The following is a 17101-nucleotide window of genomic DNA, read 5'->3' as shown; positions in this document are numbered from 1 at the left end:
CCCGGCCCCGAGTCTCCCGCCTTGTTGCCCGCCCGCCATCGCTCCATCTCTCGCTGAAGACTCGCGCAACCTTCTCTCACCTTCGCGGAGCCTCACTCACCCAGCGCCATCTCACGTCCACCAAAACCCTCTTATCACTTGATGACTCGGCCCGCCCTACCGGCTATCATTATGTCGAGTTTGTTTTGAGCGGATCCCCCTGTAATCCCGCCACCCCGGACATTAGTCACCCGTTACGGATCACGGAATCACGGGTCACGGAACACCTGCCCGCCCCTCTCCTCCCCTCCCCTTCCGCCCCCAGGATGAAGACCGAAGACGACTCTTCCGACCTCGTATCTACCGTGCCTCCCGTTCCAGCCTCCGAGTCCGATCCCGCCGCGCGCCTGGGCCCTTCCGGCGCTGCTGCCGACTCCGATCTCACCGGCCTCTCAGCCACGAACCTCACAGGCCCCTCCACCTCGCCCACCAGGCCCTCCCAGTCTAAGCGGACCGTCTGCGATCACTGCAGGAGACGAAGTACGTGTCACTTGTCCTGACCTGTCACAACTTCTGGCCGCCTCCCTGTGTATTGTCACCGTGCGCGGTACTGCTTCCCCTCACGAAGTGACATGCGCCCGGCTGTCTTGGTCTCCTGTCTCGATCACGTATATCATGGCCTAATCATGCTGACAACTCTCCTCTAGGAATCCGTTGTGATGGCCAACTTCCGTGCCAACAGTGTCTCAATGCCAGCTTGACCTGCAAGCGGGATCATGTTCCCAGGAAGCGTGGCCCCAAGAGGGGCCATGGCCGTGTCATGTGTGTGACCCCCCATCTGTTCATCACCCCTCCATCTGCCCGTTCACGAGGCTTGCAAGACATGCAAGGTATCTCGTGGCATGTGGATGTACTTCAACGGGCCTTATCCTTGACTTGAGTCTCCGCTGTCAGAATTGACGCTAACTGAGCTCCATAGCAATGAGTTGAGAGCGCGGGAAAAGGAAAGGGACAGCAGGGACAACAGTGCAGAACCGGAAGTCTCAGGGCCCCGTATCGGCTATCCGTCAACAGCACTGCCACAGGATGTCTCATGGCGGAACAACGCCTCAGATCCTCGCAATGGGCCAGAACCAAGGAGCATGTTCACGTCAGACCAGCACCAACCTCTCCACCGGCCCTTCCTGCACCTTGTGCCGCAATGTGTCGAGCTTTACTATGAACACATATATCCCATCATGCCCGTCCTCTACATGCCCGCTATCCGTTCTATGATTGCAAGGCAGATGACGCCGTCCGAAAAGAACCTCATCTATGCCCTGTGTGCCCTGGTGAGCATGCACATGTCCGGAAAGAGCCTCAGCTTTGACGGTCCAGCGTCGTGGGAAGACGCTGGTCGCTTCTTCCTGGACGAGTGCGTTTCCAACCGGCAGTCCTATGATTTCATGGAAGATGCATCACTGAACGCCGTTATATCATCATTTTGGTTATCGACTTCTTTCTTCGAGATAAACCAGAATCGGAAGTCATGGCTGTATTTGAGAGAAGCACTCACTCTGGCTCAGGACATGGGGCTACATGATGATTCAACATACGTTAGCTTATCGCCTCAGGAGGCTTTGTGCCGGCAACGAGTTTTCTGGATATTATTTGTAACTGAAAGGTAAACCACTCAGGCGCTTTGTGAGTTTGGACTGTGTTGTCTGACATTGGAGCCAGATCTTTCGCCATCTTGCGCAACAAACCCATCACGTTTAAGAAGACGCCTATGTTACCAACGACACGTCATTCCTATGAGTCCCCGGACATTCATGCCGGCTTTTTACAGCTGGTGTCGTCCTACACGCCTCTAGACGAGTCCTTCGTCTCGGCTTGGAATGAGGGCTCAGATCCGCGGGTCAGTGCGACGACCTACCTGGCTCTTCAGAATCTTCTGGCGCAGCCTCCTTCCTTCCTCCAGCGATCTCGTGCCACTACTCCATCTTCAGACTCTGCGCCAATCTTTTCTGCGCCAGTGACAGCAGCACCATCAGTCTCGGGCTCTGACGATGCCGACGAAGAGATCATTCTCTCGGAGCCAACCGCTATTCAGAAGGCCGACCTACTAGTCACCCAACAATGGCTGCGACTAATCGTGTGGCAAGCTTCTTTCCGCCAAAGCTTACTGAGTTGGACGGCCCCACACGAGAGCATGCATTTTGCCTTCCCATTGGCAATCGCGCGCTCAACAGCTTCCGTCCTGCAGAGTCTTCCCAGTACCGCCGTCGAAGTCCATGGCATGGGAATATTTGAGAAGATATTTGAGATCGGAACCTGGTGCATGAATGTGCTCGGTGCGATCGACCGCGCCAGCGCTGCCGGAACCCCAATCAGTGGGCTCGGTTCCCTAAGCGGCGGCTTCATGGGGATGGACTTCCTTCCCGGAAGCGGGGACCTTGGTGTTCTTGGCGTCAGTAGGAAAGGTGCCGCCATTGACCCGCTTGAGTTCTTCGTTCGCACCCTCAGCGCAACACCCAACAGCAGAACGCAGTTTGCCGAAAGGCTGTTGATGTTTGCACAGGAACGGCCCGGCGGGATGAGAATGGCGCTGACCCCTTCGCTCACCTCACCCGTCCTCGGGCCTGGAGGCTTGTCTTTGTCGTGGCTAACAGACTCAGCGACCGGCAACCAACAAATAGGCGGCATCCTTGGGGAGGTGGTCAAGGATGAGCAAGAGCCAGACCCCGATTCCGAAATGTACTCAATGGGTGGCAACCTCGAAGCCGGACAGTCGACCTCAGCATTCCTCGGCGACCCGCTGCTCGATCCTAGTAACGTCAACGCCTTCAGCACCGCCCTGAACAGCGTGGCTGCGGGGCAACGATCCATCCCGGCCTCGATACCCTCGCTGGCAACCTCAGTGCCGCTTCCAGACTGGACCAGCGACGTCAATGGAGGGCCCCAGCAGGACTGGGAATATGACCTGACCAGCCCCTTGGTCGATAGTTTCAGTAACCAAGTCTCAGCCTACAACAGCGGGACAGGAACCCCGATCGGGACGTTCACGCCCGGCACGTTCTCGAGGCAGGACTCCGGTGACAGTTTGTACCAGTATCAGCAAAGGCAGCGACAGCAATTCACGAGTGGGTTTAACAACGGTGGGAGCTCTAGCAGCATCGGCATGGCCAATGAATAGGAGGGGGAAACGGAATCTACAGGTAGTGCTGATTTGGAATGTTATCTGGGTCGGAATATCGGTCTATTAAGGGCATAGAAACGGCGACGGTGGTCTCTTGCACTTGGGGGGATACTTGCTGGCATGTTCACTTGGAGACGGGGGTGGTTAATCTTGCGTGCTAATTTGGAGTCTCTGGGACGATACCGGGATGCATTCAAGGTGGTTTTTGTTTTGATACTTGTGCATCTTTGATTTTACTTATTTCTGCTCTCGGTACAAATGCATCTCACGGAAGGGGCGCTTGGATCTGGAACACATGAGTCGAGTCAAAGAAATGATATTTCATTTATGGCCCGGACTCTTCTACTTTGGCCGAGAACGAAAGAAGTTATTGTTCCAGATGCGCACTAAACGATGCAAGCAACCTCGTTCTTCACTGGGATCAGTCATGGTTCCGAAGCCAACACTACCACACACGTGGATTGTGGTCTCAATGGTGGATCGGCGCAAAAGTGGTGTTATTTGGAAGACATGATACTTGGCTCACAAATTTTCCTACGCTTGCTTCAAAGGAGTGTCGTGCGGGTGCATGGACCTGTGAGAGAAAATGAACGAGGAGATGAACCGACGAAGAGGAGTCCCAGCCCATAACCTTCCTGTCTTATATACTTTGACGGCTTGCTAACACTTACGAAAGTCGAGCCCCTCCCTCGTCATCGTCTGCATCAAAGCCAGATGCAGAAGCCCTGGACGGAGACTCAGGTCGCACCTCTTGTGCCTCTCCAGAAGAATCGCGCAGATCGAGCTGGCACATTGACGCCGCTACATCATCCAAGTCCGCGTCACGACCACCGCCGTCGAATCCAACACTGGTTCCGGGGTTCCATGTAGGGAAGGTCGGGTCTGTGTTAGAGTCATGCTGCTTTCTTTCCGGGACCTTCTCAGACAGCGTGCGGAAGGTGTCTTCTCGAACCCTGTCGAGCACCTTCATGATGACCTGCTTCCTCTGTTTTATGGCTGCTTCTCCCTGGTCGGCGTAAACGTCTGGGGCTCGCCAGCTGACGTAGAGGTTGCGATGGGTTTCGCGCACCTCGATGCCGCTGGCGGATGCCGTGAAATAGTAATCACAGAGGCGGCATGTCGGCTTGCTAGACCCGATGTATTTGTACCCGTTGAAGAACTGAGATGAGCGTAGACCAGTCGGACCAGACTCATCCAGGATGGATTGGTGGACCAGTACCTCGGCATGGACGAGGGGCTTGAAAGAAGACTTAGTGACCTGGTCCTTGATTTTCAGATCGAGATCGAATTTCTGAAGCTCCTCTGCGTCGGCCCTATATGCCTGCATTTTGGTAGCATCTCCGGTCATCCGGCCAATGATTGCCTCTGCAGTGACTTTCTTGTCGTTGATGGGGTTGCTGAGCAGGGTTGATGAGCGGACATAGTCTACTTCAAAGTCGTGGAACAGACATTCCCATTTCTTTCGAGCTTCGATAAGAGTATTCGCCGCTTGGAGATATGACAGCAGCCTTCCAGCAGCATGACGCAGCTCAGCCCATGAAGAACGCTCGCCAGTATTCGAGACAGCTTTCTCTTGGAGGCTCTTGTATGCGGGAGACTTCGAGAGAATCTTGATGAAGATCATGAGATCCGTACAATTACGAAAGACTCCACAAGGGTCAGTCTCACGATATTAATCTCGCTGGCTGGGCTTTGAAGCATTCTGCTTACATTTACTCTCTTCGAGTTCTCGATTGTCCGCCTTCAAGGCCAAGTCCCGAAGCTCACTGATTTTGTCAGACAGCTCCGGCGAGATCCCAGGTGTTTCCAGGCATATCTGAGTCTGGGAGTACAGATTTCTGACATAGCACTGCAGTCTCGGTCGGTTGAATGCAACAATTTGCCGCAAAACGGAGGCCTTGACACGAAGTGAAGAGGCCACAGTATAGTCTCTGAGCGTCTCAACAATGCTTTGAAGGTAGCTCTTCACTTTCAAAAGGTCGTTCTCGGACCTCTGATTTGATGCGAAGCGACTAGGAATTCTGTCAGTACATTGAGCTTGAAGAGAAAGAAGGAAAACGTGCTGCTTACTACTGCAAACGGTCTGGATATTGAAGTGCAGAGATCGCAGTCACCGCGCTTCCACCTTGCTTGTTGTCGCAAATCTGACACAACTTGTTGATGAAGTCTTTGAATAGCTCTGCCGGTGAGTGAGACGGTACATCAGGCAGTGGGTCCGGAGCTCTGGGGGCGTGGTTGTGCATGCAGGCCTGAGTAAGTGCTAGCAGCAGAACGAGCGGCTCGTAGAATCGACGCTGAAGCTTGCCTAAAGCAACGGGCGTACGTGCACTCTCAGCAGGCGTATCATTTCCTGAATGAAGTCAATACTACTTCCCATCAGGGAGTGAGTTATCAGCGAGCTCACCTTGCAAGTACGGCATTCTGAATGCTTAGGATATTATCGATCAAATTCCGATGAATATTACTTGATGAGAGTCGATTGACAGCAGACGGTAGAGTGCTCAGTTGTTCTCTTGTTCTCTCTTGGAAATGGAATAGTCAATGGGCCGGAATATAAGGCATCTTTATAGATAATCGACAATGCTCTTCAGCTTTGAAGCATCCAAGTTCCGTATCTCACAATATCCGCTTCGATTTCGATTGCTTGAGAGAACATTGGCAGTGATTTCTCGCGCTTGCTGTTAGCCCAATGACATTGCCATGCCACCCTGCATCAAGCCACTTGCATGTTGTGAGGCCTACTGCAGGGCAGTCTCATTGGCTGATTTCGACAACTTTCCAACACACGAATTTGGATAGTACACTTCCTACTTCTTCGATGTTGGTCCCACACGACTATTGAAATCTGCCTCGTTGCCCGAAATGCTTGAGGCCAACTGAGGCAGTGCAACTCATCCAACCATGCATGCAGAACCAACAATCGTCAGACCGCAATTGATCGGCCTGTGTCGAACCTGGCAGAATAGGATAGAAATGGGTGAGATAGGAGCTGACCGCGTGCACCACAAAAGGCCTCATGCAGCGCAGTAGGCCTCGTGCATCTAGGATGGAGCTCCCACAAGAAATCCGGCGGTTAAACATGCGAAACCAGCCAGGCATCCTTCGCACATATCTCCACTGTCGATTCCTTTCGGCTCAGACCCCTTTCTCCAAAATCTCGCTCCGTGGCCACAGATGATCTGGGCGTGTCTTGTGGGATCGTGAAGTAATCTTATGTTCCAGTACTTGCCCTCGAATGTGCAGTGAACCGAGAATTTTCACAGATATGTAAGTACTCAAGAGGCTGTGCAATCACTTGGACAGAGAACTGACTTAGTAGACTTGAGCAACACGTCTCTCGCTTGTTTCGGATATCCTTGCGAGTGCCTGAATTGTATGTAAATGCCTATTTAAAATTCACTGACGGCAGCGGCCGTAGACTCAGTCTCGCTGCCGAGCACTGATCTGTAATTTATCCAGGCCCGATGGCGTCCCATCACAACCAGGACAAGTCCCGCCGACGCGACTACGACGCAGGATATGACACACACCAGCAGTACCGCATGCTTTACCGACAAGACCCTATGCTGAATGGGTCTGATGACTCTGAACTGCTCACTGAAGAGCTTTATGTGGGCACCCGGAGTTCCGCATGGGACCAAACAGCTGCTGGTAGCACTGCTGGGCTTACCCGGGATTTTGGAAATCATGACTATCTTCAGCCAGGACCCGACGCCACAGTTGATCCGCAAAATCTTGCTGTCGATGCGGCCTATATAAACTACACTCACCCGAACTTGCCTGGTGGTGACTTGAGTGAGAGGACTTAGGACTCTGGAATACACCCAAGCAACATCGACACTTTTTCCTACGAGAACTTCACGACCTTTTCCGACGATCCATCATCCTACGCCGAGACTTCAATGGCGGGTTTCGACGGTGCAAGCTCCATGACGCCACTTCCAGAGAACACAAATCCTCCCTCTACCACGCCCAGCACGCCCAGCACTGCAAGCACAACAACCCAATACCCCCGTCCAGAAAACTGGACTTCTTCCCCTGAAGGCAACTTTTCATCCGATGAGAGGTATGTATGTGATATTTGTGGCAAGACATATACGGAGCTTTACAAATACACGTAAGTTTGCAGACGACCTCCGCGAAACCCTACGAATACAATTCCTGAAGTTTTGATGATCTCAGTCACTGTCGCTAATTTTTGAATACAAGAAAACACTGTATGTACAGTCTCGAATCTCCTCCGTTCCAATCTTGAGGCATCTTTTTGAGAGACTGCTTACCCCCATTCCTGTATCACATGGCTGACATACCGAAGACCGTAATCATGCACCTCCTTTATCATGCCCCCATGACGCCTGTGACAAAAAGTGCCCCCAGAAGAAAGACCTCGACAGGCACATCCGGTCGCACCATGCTTCGTGGGCCAAGAAGAACCCCAAGCTGGCCAACCTATCAAGCACTAAGGTTTACAAATGCGGACGATGCGGCTACGAGGCCGATAGGAGCGACAATGTGAAGCGTCATGTAGACAAGGGTACCTGCCAGAAGAAGAAGTAAAGAATCCGTTTTGGGGGGAAGGGGGAAACAGTTTTGTCTACAGCCTACGCCCTTGCATTGCTTTTTTTGGAACGCCTTCTCACGAAGGAATGAATTATGAGCCCACGAATTCTGTTTTACTCATGTCTTACGCACTGCTTAAGAAGGGGGTTGGCAGGTTGTCACACACGCGTGGAGACATTGGTATTCCTTGCTTTGGTTTCTGCAGCCCCTTCATGTTTCCTCGCCGTTTGTGTTTCTCTCGTCTTGCTTCCTCAACATCTCCTTGTGGCTTGTTTCTTTCATCAGCGTATATGGTACTTAGTTTTGCTGAGATCTTGGGCGTTCAAATTAAATCTCTCGAAGCCAGCCTCCATGCCCCTTTCGACGGAAATTGGTTGCCGCTCTAGGTCACAGCTCACTACCTACTGGTTCACAGTCATACGGAATGAGCATAGCATGCTAGAGGAAGGGTCTGAGTTGAGAATATGACAGGTTTTGTGGGCGTCACCCATCTCCATGGGATCATGCCATTGTCGATTCACAATTGGTGTTCATCTTCGTTGCCGAGCAGCGGGCCTCGTGCAGCGTTGCCTAGATCTATTTGACAGGATAAGTTACAGTTGACGGGCCTCAATGAGTCATAATTGAAGTAGTAAGTTAGGCAATGCGCTACCAAACTACCGAAGACGTGGCGCGTAGTCTGTTCTGGCCTTGAGGAAGCCCCCTGCCGGGCCCAACGGCTCCGTTTCTAAACCACTATTCACGGAGGGTACTACTCAGGTAAATGTACCGTGTTTTCAGTGCGGAATGTCCCTTTCAAGTAGTCCTAAGGGAAAGGTCAGGACTGTTGGCCATCGATGAACAGCAGGGCCACCGGAGGTCTTTCCCGGGCGATGTTGCTGCTTTGCATCAAGCACTGGAAAGTGAGGACGAAAATCTGAACGACGCCTAGTCTAAACTCTCAAGACCGAAATTATTGAGAGATACCCTATAGGAAGTGTGCGAACTTCTCGTTCAGTCCTGGAGAAAGATCTCTTTGAAGCTGATTTCTAAGGCTCATGTCAAAACATTTATTGAGCACCGTGAGCATTATTTATACACCCAGAACACTAGCGTCATTGTAAGACACACAGAAAGGCTCCTGCATATTTGTGGAGGCGTCTGGCAGTGGGTTTCTTGTTCTCAATCACTGCTTTTCGTGTGGCTTCGATTCCAAAGAGGTCGTCTGATTCCGCAAACACCCCCACCCCTGGGGTTGCTAAAGCATTCACACGTGTATTCCCCTCGCGCTATCGGTAGTATGCTTGCTGGCACATAATTCCGTGGGAAGTCAGACGGTTTGGCGTTGCAAGGCCTGCGGCCGTCAGACACTAGACTCAAGCTGACCCTGGGACGCCGCGACCGGCATTTCCTAGACACAGCGGGCCGCTGTGTCTAGCGGGCCGTCAACGTCTACCTAACTAGTGCCCAAAGACTAGACGAAGCATGGAGGAAACGATAGCAGCCGTTGTAACGCTGACACTACCTCAACCTATCTATCGACTACATCTACACAGCAGGGTAGCGGGATCGAGACCGATGTCAACGCGCGCTTTTGAGCCTCAAGGCAAGGATCCGCAGTCCCGCTGGTCGGGTCATGTCTCGGGTTGGGGGCTGAGGGAAAAGCAAGTTGCGTCGTTCCACAACAGCTGCCCAAGTCAGGCCCCCTCGTGATGTGATGTGCTGCGGCGTTGTGCAGTACGGGTCGATCCCGCCCAGCGGCCGCCCAGCGGAAAGGGGGCTTTTGTCGCCAAGGGCTGGGAGATTTGGAAGATTTGGCATCGTGTTGTCCGTGCTGGCGATATCCCTGGTCACACAGCTGAACCTGTTCGGTCCAAGCTTGCGAGGATCTCATTTGTTGGGGACGAATGAGCTGCAGCAACCTTATAAAGCTGAGCGACTAGACCGCGGCGAAAAGCACTTTTTCAGGGACTAGATCCCCGGAAGCGGGTCCCTCCTCAGCTACCAAGGAACTGGGATTGTGAGACGCCCCACAACCCTGCGTATTGGCGCACACAGCTAGGCATGGGCAATCAACGAGTTTTCCATGATGGTCTGGAGTCGGAACCCAAACGGTAGTTCGCCGGTAGGGTCTGGACGCGAGAGGAAAGGAAGGGAGAGGGAAAGGCTTGGCTTGGGCTACTTCCCCCTCTGCGTCACGAGGAAAACGATATGGCTCGCTATCTGGAGCTGACCGAAGCCCATGAAGATGGCAAAGCGGCACGATCGTGGCTGCAGCGCACATGTTTCCGCTGTCACAAGGACGAGTTCGGGATAGTCACAAATGCAGGCCAAGCATCCTTCCAGCGAACCCTGTCAACCCCTCGGGAGGAGGTGGATGGGCAATCGCGCTGGCTTCCTGGCCTGCATTCAGCCCCCAGACGGACCGTGCCCTGCCCTAATTCTCTCTGGTCTTCAATTTCTTCTCAACTTACCCTCCGTCACTGACAGTCTATTGCTCCATCCCGCGCGTTAAGTAGTCCTAGGGCTTACCGAAACAGTACCTGGATCAAAATGCTGTCACAACTCCCCGCGGCATTGTGCCTACTGCTCTGCAGCGCCGCTGGGACCGCTGCGTCGAGTCTCGTCCTTTTCTCGGACGCGAATTGCCAGACTTCACAGACCCGCCTCGCGGGGGAGAATGGCTACCCGGACGGATACTGTACGAATATCGCGGAAGTGGCCGATGCGACATACAAGAGCTTTATGTTCACGGTCCTCGACGATGGCTGTACTCGTGCGTTCCTCTCTTCGACTATGCTATTCTGTTTGCGGCCAAGTTCGGCCGTTTGGGAAACTCCCCGACGAGATGTCTGTCTTGCTAATCTGTGCCTCTAGCCACCATCTACCAAAAGGATAGCACATCAGATATATGTTCAGGCGACCAGATTATTGGATATATCTCAAGGTGCTACAATACGTCATGGGTATATTACAGTATAGACATGTGTACATCAGTCACCACAAGCGATGCTTCATCCGCAACCTCAACATCATCATCAACATCCTCGGCATCGTCCACCTCTATTGCAACGTCGAACGGCGTTTCGGGTGGCGCCATAGCAGGCGCAGTAGTCGGCAGTGTTTGCGGACTTGGGATCATAGCAGCTGTGTGCGTCTACTTTTTCTGGTTCCGACCCAAGCAACGCGAGAGGAAGAGGAGAGAGATAGAGGAATCAGGGATGAAAGATGGAGGCGGCGCATCATCTACTGGAGCCATGAGAAAGGAGGAAGAGGACGGAGAAGCCTATTTGATCAGCATGCACCAGTCACAACAACGGCCACACGAATTGCAATCCATGCCAGACGTGTTTGAGGCGCCTGGGGACATTCACGCGACAGAGCTTGATAATGGTGAGCCACCAGTGGAGTTGCCTGGGGATCACGAGTATCAAGGCGGCCACTCGAATAATACCAGCATCCGGGACCAGAATAGCAGACACTAAGGGTTCGTTGCTGATTTAATGTTTGCCTGATCATTTCGAAACACGGGTAATCTCTTAGGGATGGAGTGGATGAGCAAGGCGTTCCGGGACACAATGTTTTTCCTATTGCTGGAAGGCCGCACTTGAGCTTTCATCATCGATTTGAGATCACCGCGAAGGCGCACGTATTTTACATGACAGCTTTTGCGGTGAATACAGAAGCCAGGGCATTTGACCCTGCGGACAGGAGCATGTTTCTGGCCGAAGCGTTGCCAACAGGGGCATGCTATTTTCATCATAATAATTCAATTAATTCAACATCTTAAGAGGAACTGAACCGATGAGATTTATCCATCACATAGGAGTGATTTGGAGTATTTTGCTCTCCGTCCCCCACTGCTAGTGCTCGTGGTCATGCGCATGGCATTATGTCGAGAGAGAATATAACAATCCGTTCTGCAATGTCCATCGTATGATAAGGATCTTAAACAGTCCAATCGATTCCAGTGTTCAGGCCCCTTGTACCAAAACCAGTCACAAAAGGGATCATTAGATTGAACACTGACCAGCCCAATGTCGAAAATGGAACATGGCCAAAACTATGGCAAACAAAACAGCCCTCAAACTATTCACATTTCACACACCTCGTCATCAGTCCTCGAGATTGAGATATGTGTTAGAGGTCACAGATTTAAGCAAATACTTGCAGTGAGCTGGCAACCAAGGGAACATCGCAAGCGAGAGAAAATTGCAAAGGTGTGCGGAGAAGTCAATTGTCCGCTCTCGTCCATAATGTACGGACTGAAGACTCTGTATCTGCTCTAACGGAGAACATCAATTGATAATAAGCCGTTTCATCATCTGATTCTTCTGTCAGGTCGCTCTTTGTGTACTCTTCAATAGTTCGCCTCTGCCAGTAGTGCTATATCATATAATTCTTTGGCTTAGGGTTCTCGAGCCTAAGCACATGCAATCATGCAAACAGGAATTTTGTTGAGCCATGGCTTTGTTTGATCTTTCCATTTCTGCTCAGTAATCCGCGAATATGAATTTCTCCTCAAAGAGAAATGACAATGAGGGATATGGATGGAGAAGGGCGGTGTATGTCAATTCTTGACACTCGATTGAATTCTCTGAAGTTCGACCACACACGCTCTAAGAGTAAAAATACCCTTGAATATTATTGGACCGCTATTACCAACAAATCAGTTTGAGATGCGAAAAAAATCTTTATTCTTCAATCCATTTGAAGTGAAACAAGATCATGAGGTAGAAGCAGAAGTTCTCTAGCAGGTCCATCAACGTAGGGCTCGCTTGCATAACCCATTATCAGTCTCTCCACGCATAATGCAATAATGCTCGTCTCCACCGTCATGCTCATCGTCAGTCATAAGATCATCCGTTCATGGTTCTCTGAACCTCGCACCTAATACACCTATTTTCTTCTGAAATGCTGCAGAAATCCAAGCTGAGGACATGGAATCAAAGAACACAAACATAGTTCGTAATGAAGTAAGTCCTTCCAAGCTTTGTGTCGATGCAAATATAGTTGCGCCGCCGTGATCGAAACTTTGGACGATACCATTGCTGAATCTTCTCGGTAGAAGCCAATGTCGTTGCCAATCAGCTCATTATAATCGTCTTCGACCCATGATGCGACTAGCCCTCTGGCTTAAGCTTCGTCTGAAGCTGGTGGAGGCAACAAAATCAGGATCGACCTCGTTCCGGGCCCATTCTCCGTCAGAGTCCTCATCGTCCCCCTCCCCAAGATCGTTTAGCACAATATATGTGTTGTCTTTGTGTCGGCGATATGAGTCTCTCTGGGCGTATCGAAATGTCTTGGCTGCTGCATGTCTGAACAGTTTCCCAAGGTCTCTGGTGTGACCCTTCTCGGTTGTCTCTTTCGGGCTGGCAATATGCTGTTCTGCGGCCTGCAAACAGTCCTCTCCACGAGGCCTTGCAATCTCCCAGAGATGAGCGAGGTAGAAGATGTCCGCGTAGAAAGACATTATTGGGGATGCTTGACGCCACGAACACGACGGTGCGACGACGGGAGTGGTGAAAGGACAGAAGGATGTCATAGCTTCACTTGGTCTTAAAGACGAGAAAGTGAGATTGTGCTACCCCTATTTCTTTCAAGACTATGAAGGTGGATGTCTAAATACCGGGCACGAATCGTTGCCCTGTGCCGACAACAGAGTCATGTGTCAGGCGATGAATAACGCTACACCGCTACCTCTCAAATCGTAGATGATCAGAACGGATGCATAAATGTTGAGTCGCGCACCAGATAAGGTTCAACTTATGTTAATTGCCGCCTTTAGCGAGAAACCCGCTGTCAGAAAATGGGGCTGACAAGTGGAGTGAATAAATATACGCAGCGAAGGAAGAGCGAGGGTGCAGTGCGGGAAAGGGTAGTAGAATTAAGAGCCTACTGAATATGCTCTCCTCTCCCTCCCTTTCCTTTTATAGTTCCACGACACGTGTCTTAGAGTTGCGCGCATGCGTGCGAATTGTACTGGAATGGAATGCATTCCGGCGCGTGGGTCTCATTCCAAGCAAAGTTTCGGTTGCGCAGTAGCTGCGCCCTTGCTGCTTGTGTAACAATATGTACTGACATCCGCCGACCCAAACATTAACCATCTTCGAGCGAGCTTATAGACTTGCAGGTGGACAGAATCCAAGTTGCGCCTTTTTATCAGCAGATATTCCAGACCCAAGTAAGGCGAAAGTACAGGCAAAAGTCCCGTTTCTGGAGCCCACTATCCATGGAAGGCTAACCCTTGCTTCCATATCCGGCACTGATTCTTTTAGAGCCTTGGTCGCGTCCTCCTGGTCATGCTCGACTGATGAAATCATCCAGACAGAACAGTCGCTGGACGAAGTTTACGTCTTATAAATACACCTGGGTCGTCTAGCCTCAAAAAAGAGCACCGTACCTATGACTTGACAAGAAACAATCTCAAATGCCTCTTCCAAAGCTTGGACAAAATCCTCGGTGTCGTCACTCTCATTGTCGAACCATCCCAACAAGTTGTGCCAGAAAAGGACGAATCGACCGACAAGCGAGTGACACACTTCTCTGGAACCCTTTCCCAAGATAGTCGCTCCACACAGGACCCCGGACGTCGGCTCGACCAAACGTGACAGCGAAGCCAACGCTTTAGCTTTACGATCCGGTGGCCCTGGGAGACAATGCAGTAGGAAAGTGGTGAATACGACGTCGTAATGTTTGTTGCCTTGCTTCCTTGGATCCAGCATGCATTGTATCGAGGATGGGTCCGAATCTGACGCCAGAAAATCGCCACAGACGGTCTCAATGTCGAGATTGAGCACCTCGGAGTGGGCTTTTCGACACCTCGTGGAAGCGACCTCCAGGCAATCCGTATTGAGATCGAAGAGCGTGACCGAGGTACTTTCTGGAAGCTTTGTCTTGGCCATGTAATAGCCGGTGGCTACCCCAATGTCCAAAATCCTGACCTGAGCTTCGGTTCCTCGTTTCTTGGATTCCCGACGCCGCGCTGCACCGTTAATCATGATACGGTACAGATGCTCCAGTACGATAGCGGGGCACTTCCACACAAAGCTACAGTAAAGTCCAAGGACTAGACTGTCGTAGACGAAGCCGAGTACCAGTGGACCGTAAATTGCCGCCCCTGCAGCAGTCGATCTGGTGCCGACGTCTGCTAACCAGTGACCGACGGCGGCTCCCGGAACAGAGCGCCAGAAAGAAGACATCGGTATCATAGTCAGATGAATAATCTAAAGAAAAGCGTTGTGTACGGCTTGATCACAGCTCCACGGGCTTGTTAGGATAATTATTTGTGAGGAAGACATGCCACCAGACCTTAAGTTTCAATTAGTACAAGTACTTTCTATCTTCGATAATAGACTGACACTGCATGACAACGGACTTCGATTCTGATCAATTGTGACGAGGCTCTGACTACTTTCACTTAATTTCATGACTTCGCTGACATTTAGTGGATACGCTGACCCTTGCAATGTCAGCTCACCTTCTACTTCTAGTCTATTGCATTAAAGGAGCCACGTAAAATGTCGGTCCAAAGAGAGTTCCGCACCGAGAAATTTGTTTTCAGAAAATCTGGGTTACATATTATACCGAAGATAAATCTTGAGATAGCTCGAGGACAAAAGGCTTGAAGCGATCATCAAATCTCATATCTGGTGGTCAAGCCCGCTCTATGCCAGTATTTCCACCGTAAGACCGGGTCATTTCTGTTTCTCATTGAAATTACTGATTTCTCAGCCCTGGGTTGCCTCACCACAAGAAATTTCCTCGTGACCTTGCGGCCGCTGCGAATTTGGTAAGATGAATATTGCAGCCCCGGCTTACGATAGGCTCTGTGATCGCGTCTGCGCGTCTGCGCCTAATGCGCAGTCCGGAAAGGCCATTGCCGACGCCCTGTGGACGGCTGAAGAGCGGCCGCGCTTCTGACGCTAAAGAGCTGTCACGCCCAAGTAGTTAGCGTAGACCCAGAAATAGCCTCGAGCTGCAGTCGACTTTCCACTGCGTCGGGAAGAATGTGGTGTTCGGATGACAGTGAGGCGCAGCAGCTGTCCCGCACCGCCTCAGCCCTACGGCGCTGCTGATCGGAAGACCCAATAGCCGCGCAGGCCTTGGACTTGGAAGCCATATTCAGGTTGTGAGGGAAATGATTCCAAACGTTTGTATACATGATTTTGGATGGGCTGGGGATCTTATAAGAGTGCCCCATATTCCCATGGCAACATGTTTTTCCTGGACCACATCACCATCTTCAGAAACAATCCAACTGCGTCTTTCTAGAACACGAATTTCAACCTTCTCAGTCTATCTTCAGAAATCCTGTCCCAAAAAAAAAAGCACACAACATCAAAGAAGCATCTCTTCAAAAATGTTCGCCCAGACTCTGATCACTGTTTTTGCCGCTGCGGCCGTTGTCACCGCCCTGCCAACCGCGACCACAACCTCAACTCCTGACAAGACAACCACCCTTACCGGAGTCACTCACTCTGTTGTCGCCGGCCGTGGAGGTGCTCTGGTCTTTGACCCAGAAAACGTCGTTGCCGAGATTGGAGATATCGTCGAGTGGCATTTCCTTCCAAAGAACCACTCAGTTGCCCAGTCATCCTTCGGGCAGCCTTGCGTCCCCGATGCCTCCCTTGCGCAGCCCTTCTTCAGCGGTTTCCAGCCTACCGACGCTGCACAGGCCCCCGACGTTTTCCAAATTGTCGTTCAAGACAAGACCCCCATCTGGTACTACTGTGCTCAGACGACGGGCAACCACTGCCAGAAGGGGATGGGTGGTGTGATCAACCAGAATTTCGACTCGCCCAACACTCTGGCCGCCTATAAGGCTTTGGCTGCTGGTACGGGCACTTCAGTCGTCCCTCCAGTTGTTCAGGGAGGCTCGGTGATCCCTAACCCAAACCCGAACTCTGGATTCTAATGGAGCAAGGGGGGTGGATGGTGAATAAGAGGTGAATCACTTTCTTGCAGATGATGATGACTGAGCTGTGAAGGCATTCCAATTCGTTTGTCTTTTGGGTGGCGTATGCTTACCTTGGGGGTTTCAGAGTGAAGATATGGGATGTTTAATTTTCTACACTTGTATATAAAGTTTCGTATGATTTATTTGAAGACTTTTTAAATCAAAATCTACCTTCTCGCAGCATTAAGTTTTTACCTCTTATACATGTATGATATAGTAGTACAAAATCAACGCGGCTGCGCACCTTGATGTACGATTATCTCCCTAAGCCTCAACAATAAATATATTATTCACAGCCCAACTATGACTGAGACGGTCGTAAACGTTTCTTGTAATGGCGTGAAGCGCGATGAAAACAAGTATAGTATACTGTGATTTAGATTTCCATTAGTAAAACAGTCTCGTTACATTACCATAACATACAGCTTTTCGGCGTATTTAGTGTT

The 17101-nt window shown here is 51.1% G+C and overlaps 8 protein-coding genes across 8 annotated transcripts; 4 read left to right on the top strand and 4 right to left on the bottom strand.

Moving 5' to 3' along the window:
- Positions 1-305: 305 nt before the first annotated feature.
- On the top strand, positions 306-3154 carry J7T55_006343 (fungal specific transcription factor domain-containing protein; the record flags this gene model as incomplete). The annotated part of the gene is made up of 4 exons (XM_053143260.1): positions 306-519; positions 687-801; positions 959-1642; positions 1699-3154. The coding sequence occupies 4 exons, from the start codon at positions 306-308 to the stop codon at positions 3152-3154; spliced, it is 2469 nt and encodes an 822-aa protein (XP_053001109.1).
- A 670-nt stretch (positions 3155-3824) lies between these two features.
- Positions 3825-5577, bottom strand: J7T55_006342 (uncharacterized protein; the record flags this gene model as incomplete). The annotated part of the gene is made up of 4 exons (XM_053143250.1): positions 3825-4804; positions 4868-5169; positions 5228-5462; positions 5562-5577. The coding sequence occupies 4 exons, from the start codon at positions 5575-5577 to the stop codon at positions 3825-3827; spliced, it is 1533 nt and encodes a 510-aa protein (XP_053001108.1).
- A 1044-nt stretch (positions 5578-6621) lies between these two features.
- On the top strand, positions 6622-7714 carry J7T55_006341 (uncharacterized protein; the record flags this gene model as incomplete). The annotated part of the gene is made up of 3 exons (XM_053143238.1): positions 6622-6897; positions 6967-7227; positions 7535-7714. 3 exons carry the CDS (start codon positions 6622-6624, stop codon positions 7712-7714), a joined length of 717 nt encoding a protein of 238 aa, XP_053001107.1.
- A 1563-nt stretch (positions 7715-9277) lies between these two features.
- Positions 9278-9517, bottom strand: J7T55_006340 (uncharacterized protein; the record flags this gene model as incomplete). Its single annotated transcript, XM_053143227.1, has 1 exon — positions 9278-9517. The coding sequence occupies one exon, from the start codon at positions 9515-9517 to the stop codon at positions 9278-9280; it is 240 nt and encodes a 79-aa protein (XP_053001106.1).
- A 732-nt stretch (positions 9518-10249) lies between these two features.
- On the top strand, positions 10250-11181 carry J7T55_006339 (uncharacterized protein; the record flags this gene model as incomplete). The annotated part of the gene is made up of 2 exons (XM_053143218.1): positions 10250-10472; positions 10574-11181. 2 exons carry the CDS (start codon positions 10250-10252, stop codon positions 11179-11181), a joined length of 831 nt encoding a protein of 276 aa, XP_053001105.1.
- Positions 11182-12791: 1610 nt separating this feature from the next.
- On the bottom strand, positions 12792-13169 carry J7T55_006338 (uncharacterized protein; the record flags this gene model as incomplete). The annotated part of the gene is made up of 1 exon (XM_053143207.1): positions 12792-13169. The coding sequence occupies one exon, from the start codon at positions 13167-13169 to the stop codon at positions 12792-12794; it is 378 nt and encodes a 125-aa protein (XP_053001104.1).
- A 479-nt stretch (positions 13170-13648) lies between these two features.
- On the bottom strand, positions 13649-15860 carry J7T55_006337 (uncharacterized protein; the record flags this gene model as incomplete). The annotated part of the gene is made up of 4 exons (XM_053143196.1): positions 13649-13752; positions 14100-14922; positions 15518-15621; positions 15686-15860. The coding sequence occupies 4 exons, from the start codon at positions 15858-15860 to the stop codon at positions 13649-13651; spliced, it is 1206 nt and encodes a 401-aa protein (XP_053001103.1).
- Positions 15861-16058: 198 nt separating this feature from the next.
- Positions 16059-16613, top strand: J7T55_006336 (uncharacterized protein; the record flags this gene model as incomplete). The annotated part of the gene is made up of 1 exon (XM_053143185.1): positions 16059-16613. One exon carries the CDS (start codon positions 16059-16061, stop codon positions 16611-16613), a length of 555 nt encoding a protein of 184 aa, XP_053001102.1.
- Between the last annotated feature and the right edge of the window lie 488 nt (positions 16614-17101).

The sequence above is a fragment of the Diaporthe amygdali genome, assembly GCF_026229845.1.
Source record: "Diaporthe amygdali strain CAA958 chromosome Unknown NODE_1_length_4327563_cov_65_473760, whole genome shotgun sequence".
Classification (NCBI taxonomy): Eukaryota; Fungi; Ascomycota; class Sordariomycetes; order Diaporthales; family Diaporthaceae; genus Diaporthe; species Diaporthe amygdali.
The sequence above is the reverse complement of the archived record's forward strand: the minus strand, read 5'-3'. Positions and strand labels throughout refer to the sequence as shown.